This window comes from Giraffa tippelskirchi, chromosome 7 (assembly GCF_054371585.1).
Source record: "Giraffa tippelskirchi isolate mGirTip1 chromosome 7, T2T-mGirTip1v1.2.pri, whole genome shotgun sequence".
Lineage (NCBI taxonomy): Eukaryota > Metazoa > Chordata > Mammalia > Artiodactyla > Giraffidae > Giraffa > Giraffa tippelskirchi.
Window position 1 is genome coordinate 112941781 of NC_137281.1, and position 25221 is coordinate 112967001.

General features: G+C 42.2%; 2 protein-coding genes across 7 annotated transcripts in view; one reads left to right on the plus strand and one right to left on the minus strand.

Annotated features, from left to right (window-relative positions):
- The window catches only part of FAM81A (family with sequence similarity 81 member A), a 160019-nt gene extending 140695 nt beyond the window's left edge, over positions 1 to 19324 (minus strand). Inside the window, exons 1-3 of one of the 2 annotated variants that reach the window (XM_081510009.1) lie at positions 18994 to 19324; positions 18636 to 18805; positions 18324 to 18469 (exon numbers count right to left, since the gene is read on the minus strand). The gene's annotated coding sequence lies outside the window, so the exon portion shown is untranslated. Of the gene's footprint in view, positions 1 to 18323; positions 18470 to 18635; positions 18806 to 18993 lie in introns of those variants that run through there. The other variant, XM_081510012.1, reaches the window with a different exon arrangement.
- Positions 18544 to 25221, plus strand: part of MYO1E (myosin IE) — a 208803-nt gene continuing 202125 nt past the window's right edge. For all 5 annotated transcript variants that reach the window (XR_014059427.1, XR_014059429.1, XR_014059428.1 and 2 more), the window contains exon 1: positions 18544 to 18919. Coding sequence is in view for 2 of the 5 variants with exons in the window: in XM_081510002.1 (XP_081366128.1) it covers positions 18917 to 18919 (3 nt within the window). In the remaining 3 variants the exon portion in view is untranslated. The remainder of the gene's footprint in view (positions 18920 to 25221) is intronic.

Below are 25221 nucleotides of genomic sequence, written 5' to 3' on the forward strand. Positions count from 1 at the left end.
TAGCAAATGCAATAAAGACTTTAACAATGTTTTTAAAAAAGTGGTTTCTATTTTATCTGGCAGTGGTACATGGATGTCCATTTATCTTCTTGTATAATCCAACCTAGGGGTTGAGATACATTTTGTGACTTTCTATGATGTCACAAAATTCATATTCCAAATCTTTCCAGAGAGACAAAGATTCTATAGAACTTGCATTTGATTTATCAGAGTTCATGACTATCAGGGGGCTCATTTACCATGAATCATGTTAGGTATGGTTGGTAAAGACCCTGATGCTAGGAAAGATTGAAGGCAAAAGGAGAAGAGGGTGGCAGAGGATGAGACGGTTAGGTAGCATCACCAACTCAATGGACATGAGTTTGAGCAAATTCCGGGAGATAGTGAAGGACAGGGAAGCCTGGCATGATGCAGTCCATTGGTTTGCAAAGAGCTGGACATGACTTAGTGACTGAACAACAAAATGTTGGGCATATATAGAGGCAAAATGGATCCTGGAGGTTATACTTCAGTACAAAGGTCCTGAGATAATTTTCTCAAGATTTCTCTTCATTATTATTTCTTGTTATTATCAATAGAGTGCTGCATATCCTCACTTCCCCTCCCAGACCCTACAATGTGCTTTCTCTCACTTAAGGGAAATACTGCAGGCTCTCCACAGTGTAAGGAATGGAGTGAACTGTGACTTTCTAATGATGACATTATGAGAACCCAATGCAAACCTAGCCTCCTGGGCTCCATTTTGGCCAACCCATAATATTCAGGGGTTATATCACTTCTCTTTCCAAACTCCCAATGGCATTTCCCAGTAACTTGACTCTTGAAAATGTAGGTGGTAGAGCAACTACCAAATTAATGATATTCAGCTCAAAATCAGGATAGTATACTGACTTCCAAGTGTTATTTTTGGTGGAGATGACAGGAATAGACTTCAGAGAAGGATAAATATTGTGGACTTTCCATCTCACCAACTGCTGTACCCTAAAACACTGTCTTCTGCAGAGTAGGTCTTGATGTAATGCCTTAGTGTTTATGAATACCTCTCTAGAATTTTTGTGTCCAGTCGTTATACCATTCCTGGCTGAGATCACCTGACTAACCTTCACAGTAGAGTCTTTCAGAGCCTAGTAGCTAAAATGACAGTTTGGCAATCCTCATTTTTGGAATAGCATATGGGAACCCCAGAATTCTCCGCCCAAACATCCCCAAGCTAGCTTCTAGGCTCAGAGCAGGCTTTTTCCAGGTCAGTCAGTCCTTCCAATGGTGACCCCAAGCCCAGTATGTACACCACAGGCTTAAGAAGTTTTAACAAAGAGTATGTGTGGAGGGCAGTGAAGGAAATTGGGTACATGGGTTGAGGAGTCCATATGAGTATGCAAGGGATCCCTGCTGACGTGAGGAGGGCTGGAACTGAGAGTAGGAAGAGAAAGGGAAGCGGGATGAGGACTGAAGCAAGGCCTGGCTCTCCCTGTGCCGCCATGTTCTGGCAACAAACTCTGAGGAGTCCAAGAATTCTAAATTCAAATCTGGACTTCCAGGTTGTCCTGAGGTATTTTTGTCAAGGTAGGAGGACAGAACATATTTTATTTGTTAGCTTGCTTTATAATATTTAGACACATGTTTTGTGAGCCTCCATTTGTGCTCTTGTCTTGGGGCCTACCACACCCCTATACCCTTCTAGAAAAGCCTTCACAGCCCACACAGCTCAGTGGTCCAGCTGAACCCACATGCTGAATAGCCTTGCATCTGTCTTACTTTTCAGACTGCCCTATTTTAGCTGCTAAGAGTGGTTAGATCATACAGGCCTTTGAGTTAAGGATCCACCCTTATGGCCACATGTTTGTTTCTGGGTTTTTTTTTTGTTTTTTTTTTTTTAGTTCTATCAGTTTATTGCTACCAACCCATCTCCCTCCACCCTCGTTCACACTTGCTCAGTCACATAACCCCATGGACTGCAGCCCGCCAGGCTCCTCTGTCCATGGACTTTTCCAGGCAAGAAGAGTGGAGTCGGTTGCCATTTCCTTCTCCTGGCCACATGTTTTGTACAAACCCTGTATTAATTTCCATGTTTGTGTCACTTAGGACATTAAGATTATAAGGTTTATCTGGCTTCCAGCGGCCATTATATTAATTCAATTGAACTAGGAGCCTTGGAAGGGGCTTCCCAGGTGGTGCAGTGGTAAAGAATCCACCTGCCAACGCAGGAAATAAAAGAGATGCAGGTTCAATCCCTAAGTCGGAAGGATCCCTTGGAATAGGAAATGGCAACCTACTCCAGGCCAGAGGAGCCTGGTGGGCTACAGTCCATGGGACTGCAAAGATTGGGACATGACTGAGCACACACACACCCCGGAGCCTTAGAGACATGCCTGAAAAAGACGAGCAGTTCATATTTGGCTGACAACCTGATTTTCTTTTTACTGGGCAGTGTGTGCTGGCTGAAGAAGAGAACAATGTCTGCCACAACAGGCCCCAGGAGGCAATTTGAGGGGGAAAGTGGATGAAGCCACTGCTAGGAGAGAGACTTTTGTTTTTTGGCCATGCCAGGTGGCATGAGGGATTTTGGTTCCCAGATCAGGGATCAAACCTGAGCCCCCTGAAGTGGAAGCACAGAATCTTAACCACTCTCCTTAAGAAAGAGATTCTGAAGAAAAATTAGAAGTATACACAGGTAGTTTTAGGGAAATTTTCTGTATGTTCTGAGGAACTTGCTGAACTTCTCTAAGAAAAGTCAGTGAACTCTCTCCACTATTCAAGATAGTTTATGGGTTTGGATTTGTTGTTTTGGAGAAGGGTGACTGAAGGATGGGACCTGGTGCTGAGTATAGCGCAAAGATGATCTTGGAGTGACAACAGAAGCTGCAAAGGGCCCATTCGGGTTAACTAAGTAAAAGGAATATTGACCATTCGTTTCTCTTTCCCTAGAGCTGATTGTGTGAAGGCTTTAAAGGACCTATGTGATGACCACATAGCTGAGATTGAACCCAAGGGCAGTGGCCACAGGCTTACTCCGGGCTTCCTGGAAGATGAACTAAGAGCGGGATGAGCAGTGTGCTTGGCCATGGTCCACCACACTCTGCTTTTCAATATGTGCTTTGGTTGTTTCTGTTTTCCCTATAAAAGTAGTTCAGGGTCATGAAAAAAATTGGGAAATATATAAAAAGTTAGAGGAAAATAAACATCATCCATGGTCCTGCCATCTGAATCCCATCAATGTAAACATTTATTATACTTCCTTCAAGGCTTTTTTTTGTTCTTTGTAAAGATGGTGTGTGTGTGAGAGAGAGAGAGAGAGGAAGAGAGACTGATTGTAATATAATTGGATTCAGTTCCCTAAAGCACTGTTTTCAAGGCAACTGGATTAATGTGATTAATGTAAGTACTAAAATGAGTCATTTTAGGATTACTGAGCAACTTCATGAGGTTTAGTGAAAGCAAAGTTGATTTTCCCTTATCTTGTCATCAGGAATCACCTATTCTAATCTTCAGCTGCTTTTTCATGGTCCAAGTTCAGTAAAACAAGAACATGGATACAAACCAAGAGATGTACAGGTTGAGAAATACAACTAAGGCATGCATGAGCTATTATGACTTTAACACTTAGTAAATTATTACACAAACCCAAGTCCCTTAGTCACAAGAGACCTATTTACGATAAAGGTTAAAGAAGTTAAAAATCAGGTTTAATCATTTCAATTTTCTGCTAAGTCTTGCCACAAAATGGATCAGGATTAGATTTTTGTGGCATAAGTAGCTTCATATTTTCTTGGTGACTTTTCTCCAAGATGAGCAGTAGATGAGATCTGACAAACCTGAGAATGGAATATCAGTAGTATATAAGAAGTTGCATTTTATATTGAGCACAAACTGGGAAATCAAATTCATTTTGCCATAGTTTCTAAGAGACAAAAATGGACTCTCAGCTCATTATTTTCTCAGAGAGTTTGAGAAAATGTCCTGGGGAGAAACACTGCCAGTCAACTCTACTAGCTTTCATACCCCTAGGCTTTTGCTTGTGTGTGTATGTGTGTGTGTTCTCAGTCGTGTCCAACTCTTTGCGACCCCATGGACTGTAGCCTGCCAGGCTCCTCTGTCCCTGGAATTTTCTAGGCAAGAATACTGGATTGGGTTGTCATTTCGTTCTCCAGGAGATCTTCCTGGCCCAGGGATCAAACCCGAGTCTCTTGCATCTCCTGCACTGGCGGCAGATTCTTTACCACTGTGCCACATCCTAAAACCCGGAAGATCTGTGCTAATGCACCATCTTTCTAAATCAGCATTTAAGGCCAGCCAGCTCAAATGCCAACACTCAGGAAGCCCTTCTATATTTTCAAAATCTTTGTTTCCAGGACCCCTATTTAGCCTCTGTATTATTCTGCCATATGGAACAATGTATTTTGTTTGACAATATTTTAAAACATTTCTGAGTAATATGTTTACAGCGGTTCAAAAAACAAACCACATAGGCCATCATTAAAAAGTCTACAAATGATAACTTTGGAGAGGGTGAGGAGAAAAGGGAACCCTCTTACACTGTTGGTGGGGAATGTAAATTGGTGCAGCCATTATGAAAACCACTATGGAAGTTCCTCAAAAAAACTAAAAATAGAGTTGCCATATGATCCAGCAGTCCCACTCCTGGCCATATACCCAGACAAAACTATAATTTGACAAGATATATGCACCCCAATGTTTACAGCAGCACTATTTACAATAGCCAAAACATAGAAACGTTGAGAGTTTGGGTTTAGCAGATGCAAACTAGTATATATAGGATGGATAAACAACAAGGTCCTACTGTATAGCACATGGAACTATATTCAGTATCCTGGGATAAACCATAATGAAAAAATATGAAAGAGATTATATATGTATAACTGAGTCACTTTGCTGTACAGAACTTAACACAGCATTGTAAATCTACTATACTTCAATAAAATTAAATAAAAATAAAATGTACCCCTCCCCCAAACAAACAAAAAACAAAAAATCAAGTAATATGAAACATATCCAGCATACAGTCTTTTCCCTGCCCCTGTTCCCACATCTCACAAACACATCTGTAAGTTTCTCGTGTCTATTCCACATTCTTCATGTGAATCACATTTTCTTCATGCAAACATAAACACAAACCTATTATTTCCCCATCCCTGTTTTCTTACACAAGAGGTAGCTTGATAGACATCCTATTCTTGATATATTAATACATTCTATTCTTAGATATACATAGATTCTTTAGATATACATACTATTCTGTACTTTGCTCTTTTCATTTTAACTTATCAGTGCATCTCGGAAATTCAGTTCAGTTCAGTCGCTCAGTTGTGTCTGACTCTTTGTGACCCCATGAATAACAGCACGCCAGGCCTCCCTGTCCATCACCAACTCCCGGAGTTTACCCAAACCCATGTCCATCGAGTTGGTGATGCCATCCAACCATCTCATCCTCTTTCGTCCCCTTCTCCTCCTGCCCCCAATCCTTCCCAGCATCAGGGTCATTTCCAGTGAGTCAACTCTTCGCATGAGGTGGCCAAAGTACTGGAGTTTCAGCTTCAGCATCAGTCCTTCCAATGAACACCCAGGATTGATCTCCTTTAGGATGGACTGGTTGGATCTTCTTGCAGTTCAAGGGACTCTCAAGAGTCTTCTCCAACACCATAGTTTAAAAGCATCAATTCTTCTGCGCTCAGCTTTCTTCACCGTTTAACTCTCATATCCATACATGACTACTGGAAAAACCATAGCCTTGACTAGATGGACCTTTGTTGGCAAAGTAATGTCTCTGCTTTTAAATATGCTATTCTAGGTTGGTCATAACCTTCCTTCCAAGGAGTAAGCGTCTTTTAATTTCATGGATGCAATCACCATCAGTGATGATTTTGGAGCCCCCAAAAATAAAGTCTGACACTGTTTCCACTGTTTCCCCTGTTTCCCCATCTATTTCCCATGAAGCGATGGGACCAGATGCCATGATCTTAGTTTTCTGAATGTTGAGCTTTAAGCCAACTTTTTCACTCTCTTCTTTCACTTTCATCAAGAAATTTCATCTTGGAAATTATTCCATATCAATTCAGAAAGAAATTCCTCTTTCAGTTTTAAAAGCCTTGTATTTCTTTTTCATTTATTTATTTATGTCTGTGCTGTCCTGTGCTTAGTCACTCAGTTGTGTCTGACTCTTTGTGGCCCCATGGACTGTAGCCCCACAGACTTCTCTGTCCATGGGGATTCTCCAGGCAAAAATACTGGGGTGGGTTGCCATGCCCTCCTGCAGGAGATTTTGCCATGCCCTCCTCCAGAGGATCTTCCCATCCCAGGGATCAAACCCGTCTCTCATGTTGTGGGCAGATTCTTTACTGTCTGAGCCACTAGGGAAGCCAAAAATACTGGAGTGGGTAGCCTATCCCTTCTCCAGGGGATCTTCCCAACCCAGGAATCGAATCAGGGTCTCCTGCATTGCAGGTGGGTTCTTTATCAGCTAAGCTACCAGGGAAACCCTATGTTTGCACTGGGTCTTTGTTGTTGCAATGGCTTTCTCTAGTTGCGATGCCCAGGCTTTTCATTGTTGTGGCTTCTCTTGTTGTGGAACATGGGCTCTAGAATACTTGGGTTCAGTAGTTGTGGTGAATAGGCTCAGTCACCTAGAGGCATGTGGGATCTTCCTGAACCAGGGATCAAGCCCATGTCCCCTGCATTACAAGGTGGATTCTTAACAAATGGGTCATCAGGGAAGTCCTTTAAAGGCTTTTAAAATTAAAAAAATTCTATTATCTATGTCTCCTAATATATTTCACCAGTTCCACCAATGATAGACAATTTGGGTTGTTTCCAATCTTTTGCTACCTCAATGATGCTTTGAAGACATATGTTAATTTGCATTGTGTATGTACATCTTTGGATAAATTCCCCAAAGCAGAATGGCTAGGTCAAAGATTGTACAGTTTTGTAATGTTGCTAGATAGTGCCAAATTGCTCTCCATAGGGTTTCTACCTATTTATACTCTCATCAAAAAAATAGAAGAAACCTGTTTTTCCACAGCCTTGCCAACAGAGAGACAAGGAAGGAGAGAAGGTTTAGGAAAGAATGGTTTGGTCTCAAAAACAAGAAGACAATTAGATGAAGACTGCAAAGGCACAGACAATGTCAGACCTGACCTATCCCCTGAGGTTCAGCCAGTCTCTCTCAGAGATACCTGGCGATCTCTCCCAGAGATCTCTGTTAAGTCTAGCTGAGCATGTCTAACTTGGATTCACTAAAACTGAAGCCTCCTCTTTTCTACCAGTGGACTCACCATTTATTCATATTTAAAACTTTGTAGGAGGAGAGGGTACGGGTGACTAGACTTTCTCACTTTTTCCTTTACAAATTCTGAATTCATATGCTTTATTTTATAATGTGAAGTATGTATTTCTTTTGTAATTTAAAACCAGTGATAATGTACTGCGAACAAAATTGTGAGTCTAGTTATCTTTTAGTCTTTATTTATCTATTCAACCACTTTTTCTGTCGGCTGTTTTTTTCCCCTTTTTCTTTTCCTGCCAGGTGCTTATGGTTTTAACTAGCTTTATAAGGCAACTGGCTTCCCAGGTAGCGCTAGTGGTAAAGAAATTGCCTGCCAGTGCAGGAGACATAAGAGATCCAGATTTGAATCCTAGGCCAGGAAGATCCCCTGGAGGAGCACATGGCAACCCACTCCAGTATTCTCGCCTGGAGAATCCCATGGACAGAGGAGCCTGGTGGGCTACAGTCCATGGTGTTGGAAGAGTCAGATAAGACTGAAGTGATTTAGCAAGCATGCATAAAGAAATTAATCAAGAAAAAAACCATTACCTCTACTTTATAAATTATTTCTAAGCATCCTCTTCCCTGGCACCACTCTCATACCCACTCCCCGTTTTTAAACTGAAAAGAAATTAGGAAAAAAAATTCTTAATGATATGTTTAAATAATAGTTATTAGAACTGGGATACTATTTAAGAGCAAATTTATAAAGTTAGAATTTATAATAGCTGCATAGTATTTTAATGTGCTAAATACCCTGTGGACTGTAGCCTGCCAGGCTCCTCTGTCCATGAGGATTCTCCAGGAGTGCGTTGCCATGCCCTCTTCCAGAGGATCTTCCCCACCCAGGGATTAAACTCATGTCTCTTATGTCTCCTGAATTGGCAAGAGGGTTCTTAGCGCCACCTGGGAAGCTCATAATATATATCAATACTTTTCAATCCACTAAGGTCCTTTAAGTAACAAAGGTGCACATTTATCTCCATTCTATACCATTTGATGGAGAAGGCAATGGCACCCCACTCCAGTACTCTTGCCTGGAAAATCCCATGGACGGAGGAGCCTGGTGGGCTACAGTCCATGGGGTCGCTAAGAGTCGGACAACTGAGCGACTTCACTTTCACTTTTCCCTTTCATGCACTGGAGAAGGAAACGGCAACCCACTCCAGTATTCTTGCCTGGAGAATCCCAGGGACGGCGGAGCCTGGTGGGCTGCCATCTATGGGGTCGCACAGAGTCGGACACGACTGAAGCGACTTAGCAGCAGCAGCAGCATACCATTTGAAGCAAAATTGTACTTACTATCTTAAATTATAGAAACTTACAACTGTTACATTCTTGGTCAAATATATAATTCACTTGTTATCAAAGCCTTATTGAAACATCCTTAGATGGAAAGCTATCATCAGCTTTTTCATGTCTGGCTTTATTTTGGGATTTCCAAAGATTTAATACAGTAAAAGGGAAAGTCCATTTCCTAGTGCCCTTGATCTTTGCACATTCACTTTTGTACAGATAAGGACACCGTACATTAATGTAGCTAACCCATGTTTCCTATGTGGCACCAGGTGATAAGCCAGGTAACAAGGGAACATGTTGATGGATCTCACGTGGTTGCTTCCTACTACCTCAGCTCACAGTTGGGTTCCCTCTGTACCAAGATCTTTCTCAGCCTTGTAGCCTTTATTCAACTGTGTTCCTACTAAGTTGCATTTAGCTTTGTTTCTTTATCAAAATGTGTGAAATATGAGAAAAATACAAATCCAAGCAGCAGTCAGCAGAAGTGCAGTTCTCATAAACTTAAAACAATTGAGATACAGAAGGAAATCAGGTGGTGAATCTTTAGCCTTAATAATGAGGACTCATACTGAGAACTCCCTATGCCTTAGTCACTATTCTAATCACTTCACATGACTTAATTCATTGATTCTCACAGTATGTGAGATACAAATGATGGAGGCATTATCATTCCCTCTGTGTTTTCTTTTTGTTTTTTTGGCCAAATGGCATGTAGGATCTTATTTTCCCGACCAGGAATGGAACCTGGGGCCCCTGCAGTGGAAGCGCAAAGAGTCTTAACCACGGACCACCAGGGAAGTCCCTCATTCCCTCTGTTTTTACAGATAAGGAAATCTATCCACTATCCATAGGGAAGTAAACAGCCTGACCCAAATTGGGAAGCTGCCTTCCAGACTTTTGATAGTCAGCTCCACTCAGCTGGGATGTGCTGTGGTTAGTCGCTCAGTTGTGTCCGACTATTTGCGATCCCATGGACCACAGCCCACCATGGGGATTCTCCAGGCAAGATATACTGGAGTGGGTTGCCATGCCCTCCTCCGGGGGATCTTCCCCACACAGGGTTCGAACCCAGGTCTCCCGCATTGCAGCAGATTCTTTACCAGCTGAGCCACGAGGGAAGCCCAGGAATACTGGCATGGGTAGCCTATTCCTTCTCCATGGGATCTTCCAGGAATCGAACCAGGGTCTCCCGCATTGCAGGTGGATTCTTTACCAGCTGAGCTACCAGGGAAGCTGGGATGGAGAAGCTTAAATTTAAAGAACACCCACTAAATTTTGGAATTACAGCTATAAGAGACAAGACACAATTAGGAATTTTGGACTATATTTTAGCTCGCTGGAAATGGAACTCTCTCCTTGAAAAACACAAATCTGTTTTTGAATTTGATACATCTAACATGGGTGTGTATTTTCTGGAGCATGTTGTATACCGAAGTAGGAAGCCCTTGGGGTGGTGTGTATGTTTTTGATGCAAATAGAAAGATGTGAGTCCCATGGGGACAGAGTGTCTAACAGTTCTCCAGTGCCTACTGCTACTGCTACTGCTAAGTCACTTCAGTCGTGTCCGACTCTGTTCGACCCCATAGATGGCAGCCCACCCAGCTCCGCCATCCATGGGATTCTCCAGGCAAGAACACTGGAGTGGGTTGCCATTGCCTTCTCCAATGCATGGAAGTGAAAAGTGAAAGTGAAGTCGCTCAGTCGTGTCAGACTCTTAGCGACCCCATGGACTATAGCCTACCAGGCTGGTCCATGGGATTTTCTAGGCAAGAGTACTGGAGTGGGGTGCCATTGCCTTCTTTAGTGCTCAGCAAATGTTTGTTGTGGTGGTGAGTGAATGGGGTAGTGGTTTGGAAACCATGCCACCAACATGTGGAACACCAAGATCAAGAAGCACTCTACTGGGACTTCCCTGGTGATCCAGCAGCTAGGACTCCATGCTTCCACAGCAAGGGGCCAGGGTTCAATCCCTGGTCAGGGAACTAAATCTTGCACATCAGAACTCAAAGATCCTGAGTGTCCCAATTAAGACCTGGCTCAGTCAAATAAATAAGTAAATATTTAAATTTTAAAAAAGGACAAACTTTTTTTTTTTTTTAAAGAACCACTCTACTGAAGTAAATCCCCCTGTTGATAATGGGGGAAGCTATGCACGTGTGGGGCAGGTGTATGGAAAATTTCTGTACTTTCTCCTCAATTTTGCTGTGACCCTAAAGCTGCTCTAAAAGATAGTCTATTTTTAAAATTTTTTTAAGACAGTCTGTTTTTAAAAAATTAAATCCCCCCAAGTGTCTGTAACAATATCTTGAAAAATATGTCATCTTAAACACACACATCTATGTGTATATACAAATATTATAAGCATACATAAACACAACATTTAAGTGCATGATAATAAAAGCAAAACATATGTCACATCTTAAATATGTAACTACATTTATTTATAGGTCTATGACAATAAAGTTGAAATAATGGCTGTTGTAAAGCCTATGCTTTTTTTTTTTCCCCCAGTTTCCTGAAGCTTGTGGAATCTTAGTTCCCTGACCAGGGGTTGAACTCAAGCCAATGGCAGTAAAAGAACTGAGTCCTAAACACTGGACTACCAGGAAATTCCCTCTATACGTTTTTTTCTGTTGAAGAGGTGAGTGAAACTTCCCTCCTGGCTTCACTGAGACAACTGTGTATGAATTAAAGGAGCAGGCAGTTGTGGGTGGCAAACAGCTGCATGCCCCAGAGCTGGGGTATCCTCTCCTCAGAGACTGTCCCCATTCATCATCTCTTCTTTTTTAATATATTTGTTTATTTATCTCTGCTGGGTCTTAGTTGTGGCACATGAAATCTTTTTAGTTGCAGCATGTGGGATCTAGTTCCCTGACCAGGGATCGAACCCCGGCCACCTGCATTGGGAACGCAGAGTCTTAACCACTGAACCACCATGGAACTCCTTACCATCTCTTTTTAACAGGGCATAACTCCAGGACACCACCCTTGTAACAGCCCTTGCTTGGAATGTGATTACACAGATACCTGGTCCAAGCAGAGCTCCCATAGGCCTTCCAGTGACCTATGGACAGGGTGGCATGGTTTGAAAGGCTGAGCTGGTGGAGTTAGAGTCTCTTTCTCTCCCTCCCTTTCTTTCCCTGGAACTTGAATCCGGAGACCAAGAGGGAAGTTTCCAGTCAGTTGTGGGCAGTACAGCTGAAAGGTGGTTTGGGGGCCTGAGCCAGGATCATGACAAACTAGAGACACTTTGCAAGCTGAAATTATGGAAGGAGGAGCAACCATGAGTAAGTGGGAGAAGCTAGAAGAGACAAAGAAGAACATCCATCCTTGCTGAGAAGCCAGGAAAAGACAGAGAGCATATACAGCCCTACCTTCCTCTGTATTTTTTCCTGGACTCTGGGGCATATATACTTTTTTTTTTTTGCTGCACCACAGAGTATGTAGGACCCCAGTTCCCTGACAAGGGATTGACCCCACACCTCTTGCCTTGGAAGCCTGGCATCTTAGCCACTGGACTGCCAAGGATGTCTGGAGCATATACACCTTTAAAATATTTTTCTCACAGAACAACCCGTGTCCTTTTTTTTTTTTTTGCTTCTTGTTACTAAAGGAGACTAGATTGAAACAGCAGATAGCAAGAGAAAAAAGTCTCTGACATGGAGGGTATAAAATAAAAAATAAAAGACAGGATAACTGTACAAGTACAGCAGTCCAGGGACATAAAGTATAGTGGCAAACAGTGGTTCCATTCAATAGTCCCCAAGGACCTCAGTTCAGTACAACCCTCTGTGATAATCGATATTTATAGTGATGACCTTGAGTCTTCAAGCACAGGCTGCTTCACATTCAGCGTATTTTCAAAAGGCAATAAAGCATGTAGAAAAATTTTCCTTCAAGTTAAAAAAAAGTTTTGGTGCTTAAACAAGGCAACGCTCATGCAGTTATGTGTCATTTTTTAGTTTGTTAAAGGCATATACTTATTTACATATGCCTTGCCTTTTCCAGCAAAGATTAAAGATGACGTAAAAGAAAACAAAAATTTCAACAAGATAGCATAAGTTGACAGTTAAGGGGGAAGAAGAAAGAAAACCAGGCTGTGGTCACATTGTTGACCCAGGAGATTCAGTTATCAGCAAAGCTCCCTTCTGTGGATCACCTCACTCCTTGATAGATCACAGGACATCATAACTAGTATTACTCATCATTCAATCATTTTAAAATCAGGAGCAAGGTCAAGACTTATCTTCTGAATGTAAAAATCAAATTGAAACTGGGAGAAAGAAAGAGAGGAAAATATTGGCTTGTATCAGAGAAAATACAATCATAAATTTATATAAATGTGCCTTTAGTAAGCTGTCAATTTAAATGCATGTTTCAGTAATTACTGTTCTTTTATTTTGGTAAAGGAACTTGGGCCTTGGCAAAGGAATTTGGTAAAGGAACTATGGGCTTCCCTTGTAGCTCAGCTGGTAAAGAATTCACCCACAATGTGGGAGACCTAGGTTCGATCCCTGGGTTGGGAAGATCCCCTGGAGAAGGGAAAGGCTACCCACTCCAGTATTCTGGCCTGGAGAATTTCATGGACTATACAGTCCATGGGGTCGCAAAGAGTCAGACACGACTGAGCGACTTCCACTTCACTTATTTTGGTAAAATAATTGTTATATTATAGTAAAAATTATATTAATCAGAAGTAGCATCATATTATATTATCCCACTGTTGAAATTCTTTACTATATCCTTTTCACAAATCAATATTAACATATCAGAAGAACAAAGAATGTTTGAGTTAAACTCTCTATACAAAAGTAATTCATATTCCCATAAAAAGGCAACAATATTTCTAGAAGACAAACTTATGGTTATCAAAGGGGAGGAGGGGTCAAGAATGAATCAGGAGTTTGGGATGAACATATACACACACTACTATACATAAAATAAACAACAAGGAACTACTGTATAGCATAGGGCACTATATTAAACATCTTGTAATGCCTGTAATAGAAAAGAATCTGAAAAAGGATAGATATATACGTATAACTGATTCACTTTGCTCTACACCTGAAACTAACACAACATTGTAAACCAACCATATGCCAATTTAAAAAAATAATAACAAATAAATAAATAACCAGCAAGAATTTTTCCAGGATCCTGGTTTGGACAGGCTCCTAAGGTGGTGCTAGTGGTAAAGAACCCACCTGCCAGTGCTGGAGACCTAAGAGACACATGTTTGATCCCTGGGTCAGGAAGATCCCCTGCAGAAGTGCATGGCAACTCACTCCAATATTCTTGCCTGGAGAATCTCATGGACAGAGGACCCTGGTGGGCTACAGTCCATAAGGTTGCAAAGAGCGGCACTCGACTGAATTGACATAGTACTAACATTTTAATGTGTGCTTCCACTCATACTGGACCTGCATAAGGGGAAATTTTTTCTGATGTTCATTCCTGTTACAGAGTTGCTGCTTAGAAGGTAAAAGTTTCAGAATTAAACAAATGTATATAGATTTGATGCATGGCAGCTGAGTGATATCTTGGGCAAGTTACTTCAAATTTTTACATTAGCTTCTTAACTGAAAATGAAGTTAACAAGGTTGCATGGAAGATAAAATAAGATACTGTACAGTAAGTACTTAGCTCAGTATCTGATACCTCCTGAACCTAATAAATGATGCCTGTTATGGTAGAAACACTGATAACCCAGGAGATCTCACATTGATGTGACACAAGCCTTTGATTAGTGTCTTATTAAAGACTTCTGCCCTCATTTTCCCGTTAACACATTTTTTCTGTGTTGTGAACGTATTCTGATGTTCTTTTATGAAACTCATTTCATTGCCCTATATTATCTTCTTACTAATTATTTTCTAAAATACATGAGCAGTGATTTTTCGTTCACTAATGGATTTGTCTAGGGATCTGCACTTTGTATTCATCTAGATTTTTTTGTTTTGTTCCTTTTCATTTCACCCCAGATAAAATGCAGATAATCATGCCAACTTCTGTATAAAGTCTTATCTGACTAGCTCCATCATGTGTCTAGAAAGAGTTTTACAATTTTGAAAGTTTTCACTTCATTGCTACTGTGATCTCAAATAAGAATAAATATCTGGTAAGATATTACTGAGTCCTCTAAAAAAAAAAGGCATAAATGAAGAAAATTGGAAAATCTTCCATTTTAAAAAGTGAGGATTTTTTGGGAGGTGAAATTTGGCCAAAAATCTATGGTGACCATGAAAAGTCTGACATTTCATTTCAGACTTATATCAATCTATTTTATAGTTAAGGGAATTGAAGCTCAGAGAAATTAAGATCTTACAGACAGTTGAGTGGAAAAGCCAGACTACAGATTTAACCTAGTTTGGTTTATCATTCAAACTAGGCCTTCTGGGAATGCAAGAGGGGAGCACTTAATCATTTTATTGAAATAAAGGCATTAACCAGGGCTCCCCCAGGTAGAGGGCTTCCCAGGTGGCTCAGTGGTAAAGAATGTGCCTGCCAGCGCAGAAGACATGAGTTCGATCCCTGGGTCAAGAAAATCCCCTGGAGAAGGAAATAGCAACTCACTCCCGTATTCTCGCCTGGGAAATCCCATGGACAGAGGAGCCTGGTGGGCTACAGTCCTTGGGGTTGCAAAGAGTCAGACACAACCCACAGACTAAACAACTGCCAGGTAAACCAGGATGTCACCCCAGCCAAAACTGATAAGGTATCTTCCTAAGATGGGGATGGAGCAGCCAAGGGCTTAAAGGGATTCTTCATGAAATTATAGGCCTTTCCACATCATCACACTCTGTATTCCATGCTCAAACTGTGAATTAGTGGATTCTGCTTTGCTAATCCAAGTGAACTTTTGTGCTTTTAGTAACAGACTCAGTTCTAATTCCTATACCTCAAGAAAAACACAATGATAGAGACAAAGATCCAGAGAGGGATAACTAATATGGTCAGGAGCTGTTGGTCCTAATGGTCGGCAGTTATGGCATCTTTGAGGATTTGATGAAAGCTATTAATATTAACTCTCCTTGAAGAAAAAGGCACACATAGTCAGCCCCTCAAAGGACTTGGCATGCATTCAGATGGCCAAGGACTGTCTGATCTCACTCAGGGATCCAGGTCTGAATCCAGAACCTAGAATGCATGGTGTAGATGAAGGGAAAAGGGAACCAAAATTTGTTGACCATCTTTGTGCACATTTCATTTCAGACTTACGTCAAGCTATTTTATAGTTAAGGGAATTGAAGCTCAGAGAAATTAAGATCTTACAGACAGTTGAATGGAAAAGCCAGACTACAGATTCAAGTTTATGTGCATGAAATTTCATATTCTAAATATTGCCTAGACATAGGTATTAATCTATATATTTATATTTCAATCTGGAAAGAGTTATATTACATAATCATGAAAAATAAACACAAGCAGATTTCTTCATCGAAGTTGTACCTACTAGAGCTGGGAATTCTTCTTGAAACTGGAAAGAGACTATTAGGGCAAATAAAAGTACGCACTTAAAATCTCAGGGACTTTTCTGGCAGTCCAGTGGTTAAGACTTCGTCTTTCAATGCAGGGGGTGCGGGTTCGATCCCTGGTCAGAGAGCTAAGATACTACATGACTTCCAGCCAAAACATAATACAGAGGCAATATTGTCATGAATTCAATAAGGACTTTAAAAATGGTCTACATAAAAAAACACTTAAATGCTAATACAACTGAAAAACAGTTTCAAGGTAGTTTTAGATAAATCCAAGACTGATACGTTGGTGATGGATTCCTAATAAGCTCAAATTTCCCTTTTGGTAACTTCTGTTCATTAGTGGGTTTTTTTGCCGCTCCACTTGGGGATCTTAGTTCCCGGACTAGGGATTGAACCTGGCCCTGCAATGAAAGCACTGAGTCCTAACCACTGGACTGCCAGGGAATTCCCTATTCATTAGCTCTTTTTTTTTTCCAGGCTTTTAGAATGACTTTATTTAAATATTATATGCAAACAATACATAAAGAGTAATACATGGATTGGTTGTATGAAAAGAAGGACTATTCATAGAAAATGAAAAATTAAATTTAACAAATATTCAAGTTGAAGTGAAATAGTTCATGTTTGGAAGAAAGGCTTTAGTGTTCTTTTTCTCTTTGAATTACTATACTCTGTTCATTAGTTTTTAAGACACTTGCTCATATTTTGAAGCTGACATGCCCCTGAGACATGGATTTACCTGAGAATAATGAATTATATCTGAATGTACTTAGCCAATGATCACCCCTAGTACCTAGTACATGATGAGTGTTCATGGACCTAGTACATAATGAGTGCTCAACAGATGCCTTGCGGGTTTCCTGTCCAGTCTGTGCTATAGAATGCTTCCAGATCAATTATCTAACCTATAGCTTGAAATATGGCAATTCCTTGTACAAAACTACTTTTACTTATTATATTTGTATCTTTCCTGTAATTATTTATTGTTTTTATCTTTTGTCTCCCTCCTTCTAAAATTGTAAGCTTGATGAAGTCAGAGACCACTATATTCATAGTGGCCATGATTAGGTCATTCAATTACATCTATTTGCCTTCCTGTGTAGATGAGGACAAGAATTTGGTCAACATCATCTTTCAATTTTTAAGACAGAGATATAATTCACATACTATAAGGTTCACCCTTTTAAAATGCACAATTCAGTGCTTTGCATTGTAGTATATTCACAAAGTTGTGCAACCATCACCACCATCTCCAGAATATTTTCACCAATAAGGAAACACACAACTATTAGCAATTATTCCCACACACGACTGAGCAACTTTCACTTCACTTCACCTCTCTCCCCAGTCCCTGGAAATCAATGTTATCAATTTCTGCCTCTATGGATTTCTCTAATTTCACATAAATGAAATCATATAATATGGCATCTTTTTTTCTTGGATTCTTTCACTTAATATTTTCGAGGTTCATGTTGTAGCACGCGTGAGTACTTCCTTTTTAATAGCTGACTAATATTTTATTCTGTGGATATACTACATTTTGTTTACCCACTCCAGACAAGAGGATTTTTAACATCCATTCCAACTCGAGGATCCTTTATTCAAGTGAAGGGTTGCCATCGAAGTTCATAAAGCAAATCACAGTGAATCATTATGCTTGGTAGTTTTTCCGTGCCCTGAAGTTTTCAAATCTTACCTACCACAGATCCAGAGAGGACTATCTTGTTATGACCCAGCATGTTTACTTCCTGAACCCTGAAAACAACATCAGGTTCTCTAATTTATTTCAGGATTCTGCTTTTCCCCCACCCCAATCATCTCCTCGCTGCCCACCTGATTTCTTGACTGTAATGCAAATTGTTATCAGCAGATCTGTGCTGACTGAGATTGGGTGGGCGCTTCCCACGCCTCTCTCCCCTGGCCTTGGGCTTAGTGCGTATGCAATTTCTTCGCCATCAAAAACGCCCCCTTTTCTCCTCCCCCTTAAAAAGCTTTCCTTTGTTTTCCAAGGAAATTCAGGTGAAAGAAAGGGTGGGGGAAACGATATTTTTGACTTTCCTCACAATCCAGACGTCGGAAAGAAAAAGGATTTCCTTTGGGCTGCTGCCATGACTCTGATCTTTTATGCTGATAAAATATTTCCTTCTAAAAAAAAAAAGCTATGGGAAAAAAATACACTTCAGCTACACCTACTCTAACTTTAGCGTTAAAAAAAAAAAAGTTCTCCAGTTTACTTCTCTTTCATAGAGTGGTTTTCTTCTTACCAGTTCAGGGATTGCAAGAGAGAGCGAGCCAGGTCAGCAGCGCTTCTTGGAGGCTGGCGTGGAAGAGGACTACAGGATCCAGAGGGCTTTGGAAACTCCAACAGCTCCAAGCTTGTTGGCTACTACGGTTTCCCTGAGGAGTGACGCTGTGAAAACAAACCCTGATTGGTCAGGCCAGAGCTGAATTCTCCATTTATGGACAGATTGCCCTGCCCGAGCCGAGGCTCAGCCAGAGGAGTACGGAGTAAGTGGCCGAAGAAAGAGGAGCAAGGCAGGGCAGCTCGTGGGACGCGCGGAGAGCATTGCACTCACCTAGGCGGGGCGGCGAGCGCCGGGTCTGGGTGGACCCTGGTCCTCCGCAGTATGCACCCCGCCTGCTAAACAGCCTCCTGCTTGCCTTCACCTACCGCCGCCGATTCCGCCTGGATGGAGTCCCCCTAGAGTTCCCATTGGTTCCTGTGAGTGCTTGGGTTGTCGAAAGCCTGTTTTTGGCGAAGGGAACCAACTTTTGAAGTTCGCCCAGGAGACTGCGTTCCAGCCCCAGCTCCCTGGCAGCCGGACCCGGCAGAGGCGCGATCGCGGCGCGAGTCACCATGGTGAGTTGGCCGCGCGGCGTCCCGGGACGCCGGACCCGGGGATGGGGCGGGAAGCCCGGGCGCGGGGCACCCACCTTGGGCGCGCTGCCGAGGCCGGGAGTGGAGAAGGTGGACGCTGGAGTCGGCACGTCGCGAGCCCTGATTTCCTGCCGCTTTTCCTCCACCCGGGCTGGGGGAGAGGGAGTGGGGGGCCAAGGAAAACTTTCTTTCAAGTCGCTTTCAGCGTCGCCAAACTTTTCGAGGCCGGTTGGCTATGGCTGCCAGCTGTCGGAAGCCGGGGAGATCCACGTTCAGGGGCACGGCCCCCCGGGAGGGGGTGGGCATCGCTTTCTCCAGGCTGGGAAGGTAGCGGCCACCCGCGGCACCGGCGCCACGGACCCCGCTCTTCCTCGGCCGCCCTGCAGCGCCGCAGTTGTCCAGCTGGCATCCGCGCGCCGGCGGGGGTGACGCGGCCGCACAAAGGCTGCGGGGCGCCAGGTAGGGCGAGCACCTGGCGGTGGGCAGGCGGCTGCGGGCGAGGGTGCCTCGGGGCAGCCGAGAGCCGCGCCGGCCCGAGCTCTCCTGCGCGCCGGCCCGGAGGGTCTTTGCACCAAAAAGGCCGAGTAAACACCACCCTCCCCTTTCTCCAAGTGCGAGGTGGCTGGCACTTTTCGGGTGTACAGCAAACGGTTCGCAGGGGAGGAAGTTGAGTTTTTTGTTCTTTTTCCTTCGGTACTTGGAAAATTGATGGAAGTGGCTGGCTCTTTTTCTGACTCGTTTATGACTTTTCCTCTACCCCCTAACCTCCCGCCTCGACTACCCCGCCCCTCAAAACCGTAGCCACGTCCCTTGGGCTTTGGAGTGGTGTGTACTTTTCTTTCCAAAGCACAAAAGCAAGGGCTCTATTTTGAAGAGATTGGCAGCCCATCAGCGGAGGGGAGGGGGGAAGTTCTACCCCAAGGCTTCATAGTTTCCACACTTGCTTCTTTTCAGCTAATCCGACTTAGGACTTAGCTGGTCCTCTTCTGGTTGTTTTGTTTTTTTTTTTAAGCGACTGTGAAAGTGGCGCAAAGTAAAAATGATAACCCGTGCAGCACTAATTTAAAAATCTCTATCCTGCAGGAGCTGGGGGAAATTAGCAAAGGCACATAGAAACTTACACACAACTAAAAGGAGCACTTGATCCAGTGCTGTGCTTATTCAAAAGAATGATTAAAGACAAACACACAAAAATCTTTATAGGGGCACCCTTGGACAACGCTTTTTTTTTTTTTTCCACTTAGTCCAAAGTTATGTCCCCCTTGCTTCTACCTAAGAGGATACTTGATCTGTAAATAAAATTTCCCTTTCAGTTTTAGGGTTTAAGAAGTCAGCCCACCCCACATTATTTTTGGATCCTTTATAGAGAACCATTTACTTAAACTGTGTGTTAGGGTGGAGATGCCTAAATTGGGCCACAGCCTAATTGGCTACTTAAATTTAAGGAGTACGAGTCTTAGTACTTTAGAATTGCTATAATTATTTTCCATGGTTAAATATTTCCAAAAAAAAAAAATCAGTGTGTTTTATGTCAAGAGCTTAAAGAATCTTACTGAATTTAAATAGTTGAGTGGTACCTTGAGAAAATTAACTTTACCTTAGTTGACTCATTTTTCATGCTGTAGAGGCTAAAAAGTATTGTGTGTGTGTGCTTAGTCACTCAACCGTGTCCCACTCTTCCTGAGCCCATGGACCGTAGCCCGCCCGCCAGGCTTCTATGTCCGTGGAATTCTCCAGGCAGGAATACTGGAGTGGGCAGCCAACCATTCCCTACTTGAGGGAATCTCCCGGACCCAGGGATCAAACCTGGGTCTTCTGCATTGCAGGTAGATTCTTTACTGTCCGAGTCACCTACTGTAGGATGCCTTTTCTAGGGACCTTGGAAAGTGGTCGCTCAATTCAGTCCATTGCTGTTGAAGTAGGTGGTTGGTGAAGTGGTTGCAGAAGAAACATGTTCTAAGGAAGAGTTGTTTCCAGAGTGTGTAGGGTGTCGATCGAAGGGTGAGGTGTGACTTACCTATTGATGAGTTCCCTGCCAGCAGCACAGATGGCAGTACTGTAGGCCGCCGGGAGACTATCAGTGCATCAGATACGGTTGCTGAGGCCACAATACCCTGATGGAAAAGTTGAAACAGCTGGCTGTCCTGAAATAGGAGCTGTGCCATCAGTCACTCCATCTACTGGATCTAGAATAATTTGGCAAAAATGAAATGAATCATTTCTTCACTGGATTGCAAAATTAAGTCTGCACTAGATTTGTGAAGTTGCCTTAGAACAGAGCATAGGCAGCTTCCATAGTGAGAAACTTTAGTTACTATGTTTACTATTTATGTAAGACCCCCTTCCAGCTAAATGAAGCATTGATTTGTGTTTCACATCTGTCTGCCCAGCTGCATCCCTCAGCTGCTTAGAAGAGGAAGAGAAGGGACATTGCCTCCAGTGGGTGTGGCTCAGTGTTAGGGAGAGTATAATTGACTAGGAGCTTGGCACCTGTACTGTGGATTTTCTCCCTCTCTCAGATATCTTAGGAAATCTGGTAGCACATTAGGAAGGCTCTCTACCTGTACCCAAGATCCTCCCAAGGCTCACTCAGTTGTGATTCATAAGGGAGAGTGCCATTTTCTGACTCATGAACAAAGTGTACAGCTTACAGTTTACCTCATGTCTTCCTCCTCACTTTGGGACACTTTTTTCTCCATCTTTGGGGAACCAAGAACAGTACCAGGCAATAGCAAATTTGTTTCTTTTTTTCTTAGGTGACTTGAATGGGGAAAAAGAAGAAAAACACCAAAAAAATCTCTGCATGTCTCTCTAATTTTGTACACATTGGTTAAGAGGGCACAGCAATCTCTTTTGACTTTAATTAAAATACCCATCTAAGATTTCCTTTGTAGAATCTGGCTTATCATTAGCCGCAAAGGAAGTTCTGCTTTTGTGGCCACGAGGAGTTTGGACTGTCTAATGAACTAGACCCATGTGTGTGCCTCTGCTGTGTACTTCAGAGCTAGAAGCTATGATTCATAAGGCTTTTATGACTTAGATATACTGACATATTTAAGTACATCTGAATTGGCCATCACCTCTGAATATGTTCAGGATATGTTCCCTTCTCTTTGCTTGCTTATTACTTGTGAATAAATTGCAGACATTATACATAAAAATACATAGGAATAGACTTATGAACCTTGAAATCTGATGAAGCTGACTACAAGTTAGGTAAGTTCCTTTGAGTTGAAGGCATGGCGTGTTTGATATTTAGAAAGTCTGGAATCTATTCCAACCATGCTTTCTGGGAAGGTAACCTAGTCCATTCCCACTGATTAGTTTATCACATTTCTTATAGCCTCCCAGCCAAAGCAATACAACACAAAACAAAACAAAAACAGAAAAGAATGGAATGAAGCCCAGAAAAGTTTTTTTTTGGGGGGGGGGCGCTGCACCATGCATCATGTAGGATCTTAGTTCCCTGACCAGGGATTGAACCAGCATCCCATGCAGTGGAAGTGTGGAGTCTTAACCACTGGATACCAGGAAAGCCCCCAGAAAAGTTTTGATGGAGGTAGAGGGTTAGGGCAAGAGTGGATGCAGGACATTATCTACATGCCTCTGTGGGTGGCCTGCCTAGTAGAAAATGTTTGGCTGCCCAGTGGAGCCGTGGATGGAGCTGCATGGAGAAGTGGAGGAAGCAGGCTGTTGCAGAAGCTGAAAGCCACTTCCTCCTTGGTTTTGCTGGGGATTTCAGCTTTGTCAGTGGACGCAAACTCAAATGTCTGCAGAGGCCAGGATACGGGTTTTGTTGGGGTGAGACTGGCCTCTGGAGAGTAGATATAGAACGTATGCCCATTGGAAGAGGCATCATTACTTGATCCTAGGCTGTGGTTACATTGACCACATCACCAAACTGTCTGCTTTTTCAAGAGAAGCTGAAAATCCAGATTTTTATACCAGACCTGCCAGTTTTTAAAAGTGTGCTGATGGTCGCTGAAAGGCCAAAACAGTTCAGCTGTTTGCAGCCACTCTGTCGTAAATCTCAAAGCGGTGTTCTTACAAACCACCATGCTTCCTTTCATTCACTTACCAGTGGGAATGTCTAAACTTTAGCCACATGCCCAATAAAGGCATTAGATTTTTACTGACACATCCGCACCTTCCCACTCCATTTCCCTTAAGAGAGGGAGTTTCCTGGTATTTTCAGCCCATGGACTCGCTAAGCTATCAGGCAGGGGCAATCTGCATTCAGCTGCTACCATTTGGAGCTGGCTAAAAACACCTGTGTAGATCTATGAGTGGTGAGGCTGTAAGCTGTCTTAACACTTCAACTCCGTTCTCTGATGGAAAGGCACTACCATCTCCATACTATGTGATGGACCTCTTTTATCACTTCTTTCCCTGTTGCATCTCATGAATTCAGGGTCTGTTTCAGGGATTCTCCTTGAGTGTGTGTATGCACGCTCAGTCCTGTTTGACTCTGCAACCTTATGGACTGTAGCCTGCCAGGCTCCTCTGTCTGCGGGATTCTCCAGGCGGTGAGAATACTAGAACGGTTTGCCATTTCCTCCTCCAGGGGATCTTCCCGCCCCAGGGATGGAACCCGCATCTCCTGCTTTAGCAGGTGGACTGTTTACCACTGAGCCACCTGGGAAGCCCGGGTTTCTCCTTGAAGCTAGATCATGAGCATTTTCGTAAATATAACGTGGAATACAACCTTTTGCCCTTGACTTAATTTCACAAGCTCATGTGAGATGAAATTAAAGAGTACCTCGAATTTCCTGATGAGGAGAGGACCGAGTCTCATTACTTGGTAAGAACTTGAGAAAGCTCTTTTCATCAGCTTCAAAAAGCAGAAATATTTTGAAACCTCTATACAAATGCAGAGCTTCATTGTGAACTTCATTAGGGATCATATAGAAATTATGTACAGTAGTAATTTTTCAAGTTCGACTCATCTACTATTTTTTTTAACAAAGATGCAACAACTTGTGTTTTCATCAGTATGTGATTAAAATGAGTTTCTCCATGGTCAGGTTTTAATATTTTACTTTTTTTTAACATGCTGGGACTTAATATTTACAGAACAAATAAGGGTTAAAGGTTAAATGCCAAAGGTATTAAAAATAAACAGCTTGGCCTTGTAAGCACATTCTGTAATAATGGTAAGCAAATTTTATGTTTTGAATTTCAACTTCAGAATTTGTTTTGGCAGAGATGAAAGGTTTTGGGGCATCTTAGTGAAGTATTTTTGTACATATCTTTATGACAACCTTACTTCAGAGAAGTAGAACTATGAGCCGGTTCTACTTATACAGATTGTCCCAAAAATAGGGACATGGGCTTAGACACTATGCATCTGGGTGAAGTCAGTCTTCCTTTCTGAGTTGCCACCGTGGGAACGTTGTTTAAGGCATTTCCAAATGGTCATTTAAGAAAAATTTTTTACTTTCTTTAAGACCTAAAATATTAGTGTCCAGCCTGATCACCCATCTTGGTCCCTCTTAGCTGTTGCCAGAAATTACATTCTGCCTCAAAGGGAGAATAAACTAATCCTGGAGATGTGCAGTATCATGTAACATAGGCTCTGGGGCCCTGAAAGGAGGTGGTTATTCCATCAGTAGTGTTAAGAGCTGCTCCGAAGGAGGCCACACTGTGTTGGGTGTTTTGAGTTCTGATGTGTTTGTTAAAAATTCATCCGTGTGCCTTTATAATCATACAGTGCATTGTAGAAAGTAAAACACATTCTACATTGTAGAAAGCTCAGAAGAGAGTTGGAAGGGTCTATCCTAAACCCTTTTGCTTGGCTTCACAGAAAGATCTAGAGGAGTTAAACAGCTTCAAAAATCTCAGAGCTATGTTTTGGCTGATCTGGTGCCAGAATCCAAGTTTTCAGATCCCAGCCTAGTAAGACTTTCTCCACCAAACCACTGTGGTGGATTAGAGTCTAGGCATGACCAGGTAATTTTCTTTCTGGGACTCTTCAAAAAAGCTTGCTTGGAGATGGAAGATTGTTCTTTATTTTTGATTCATTACTGTATCAACTTTAAGAGATTATAAAAAAATTAATTTAGAGGAATTCTCCATAATACCAGTACCCTAAAGGTAATGATTTTCATGTCTTTGGGATTCTTTCCAAACTATCCAAAGGCACATCATTTTTATGTAGTTGTAATTGTGGGGCAAATACACAATTTGTGTTCTGTATTTCCCTATTTATTTTATATTATAAATTATTTTCCTTGGTAAGCATATTGGTCGTATTTTGGTGGTGGCTTGAGAATTCCACATAGCCT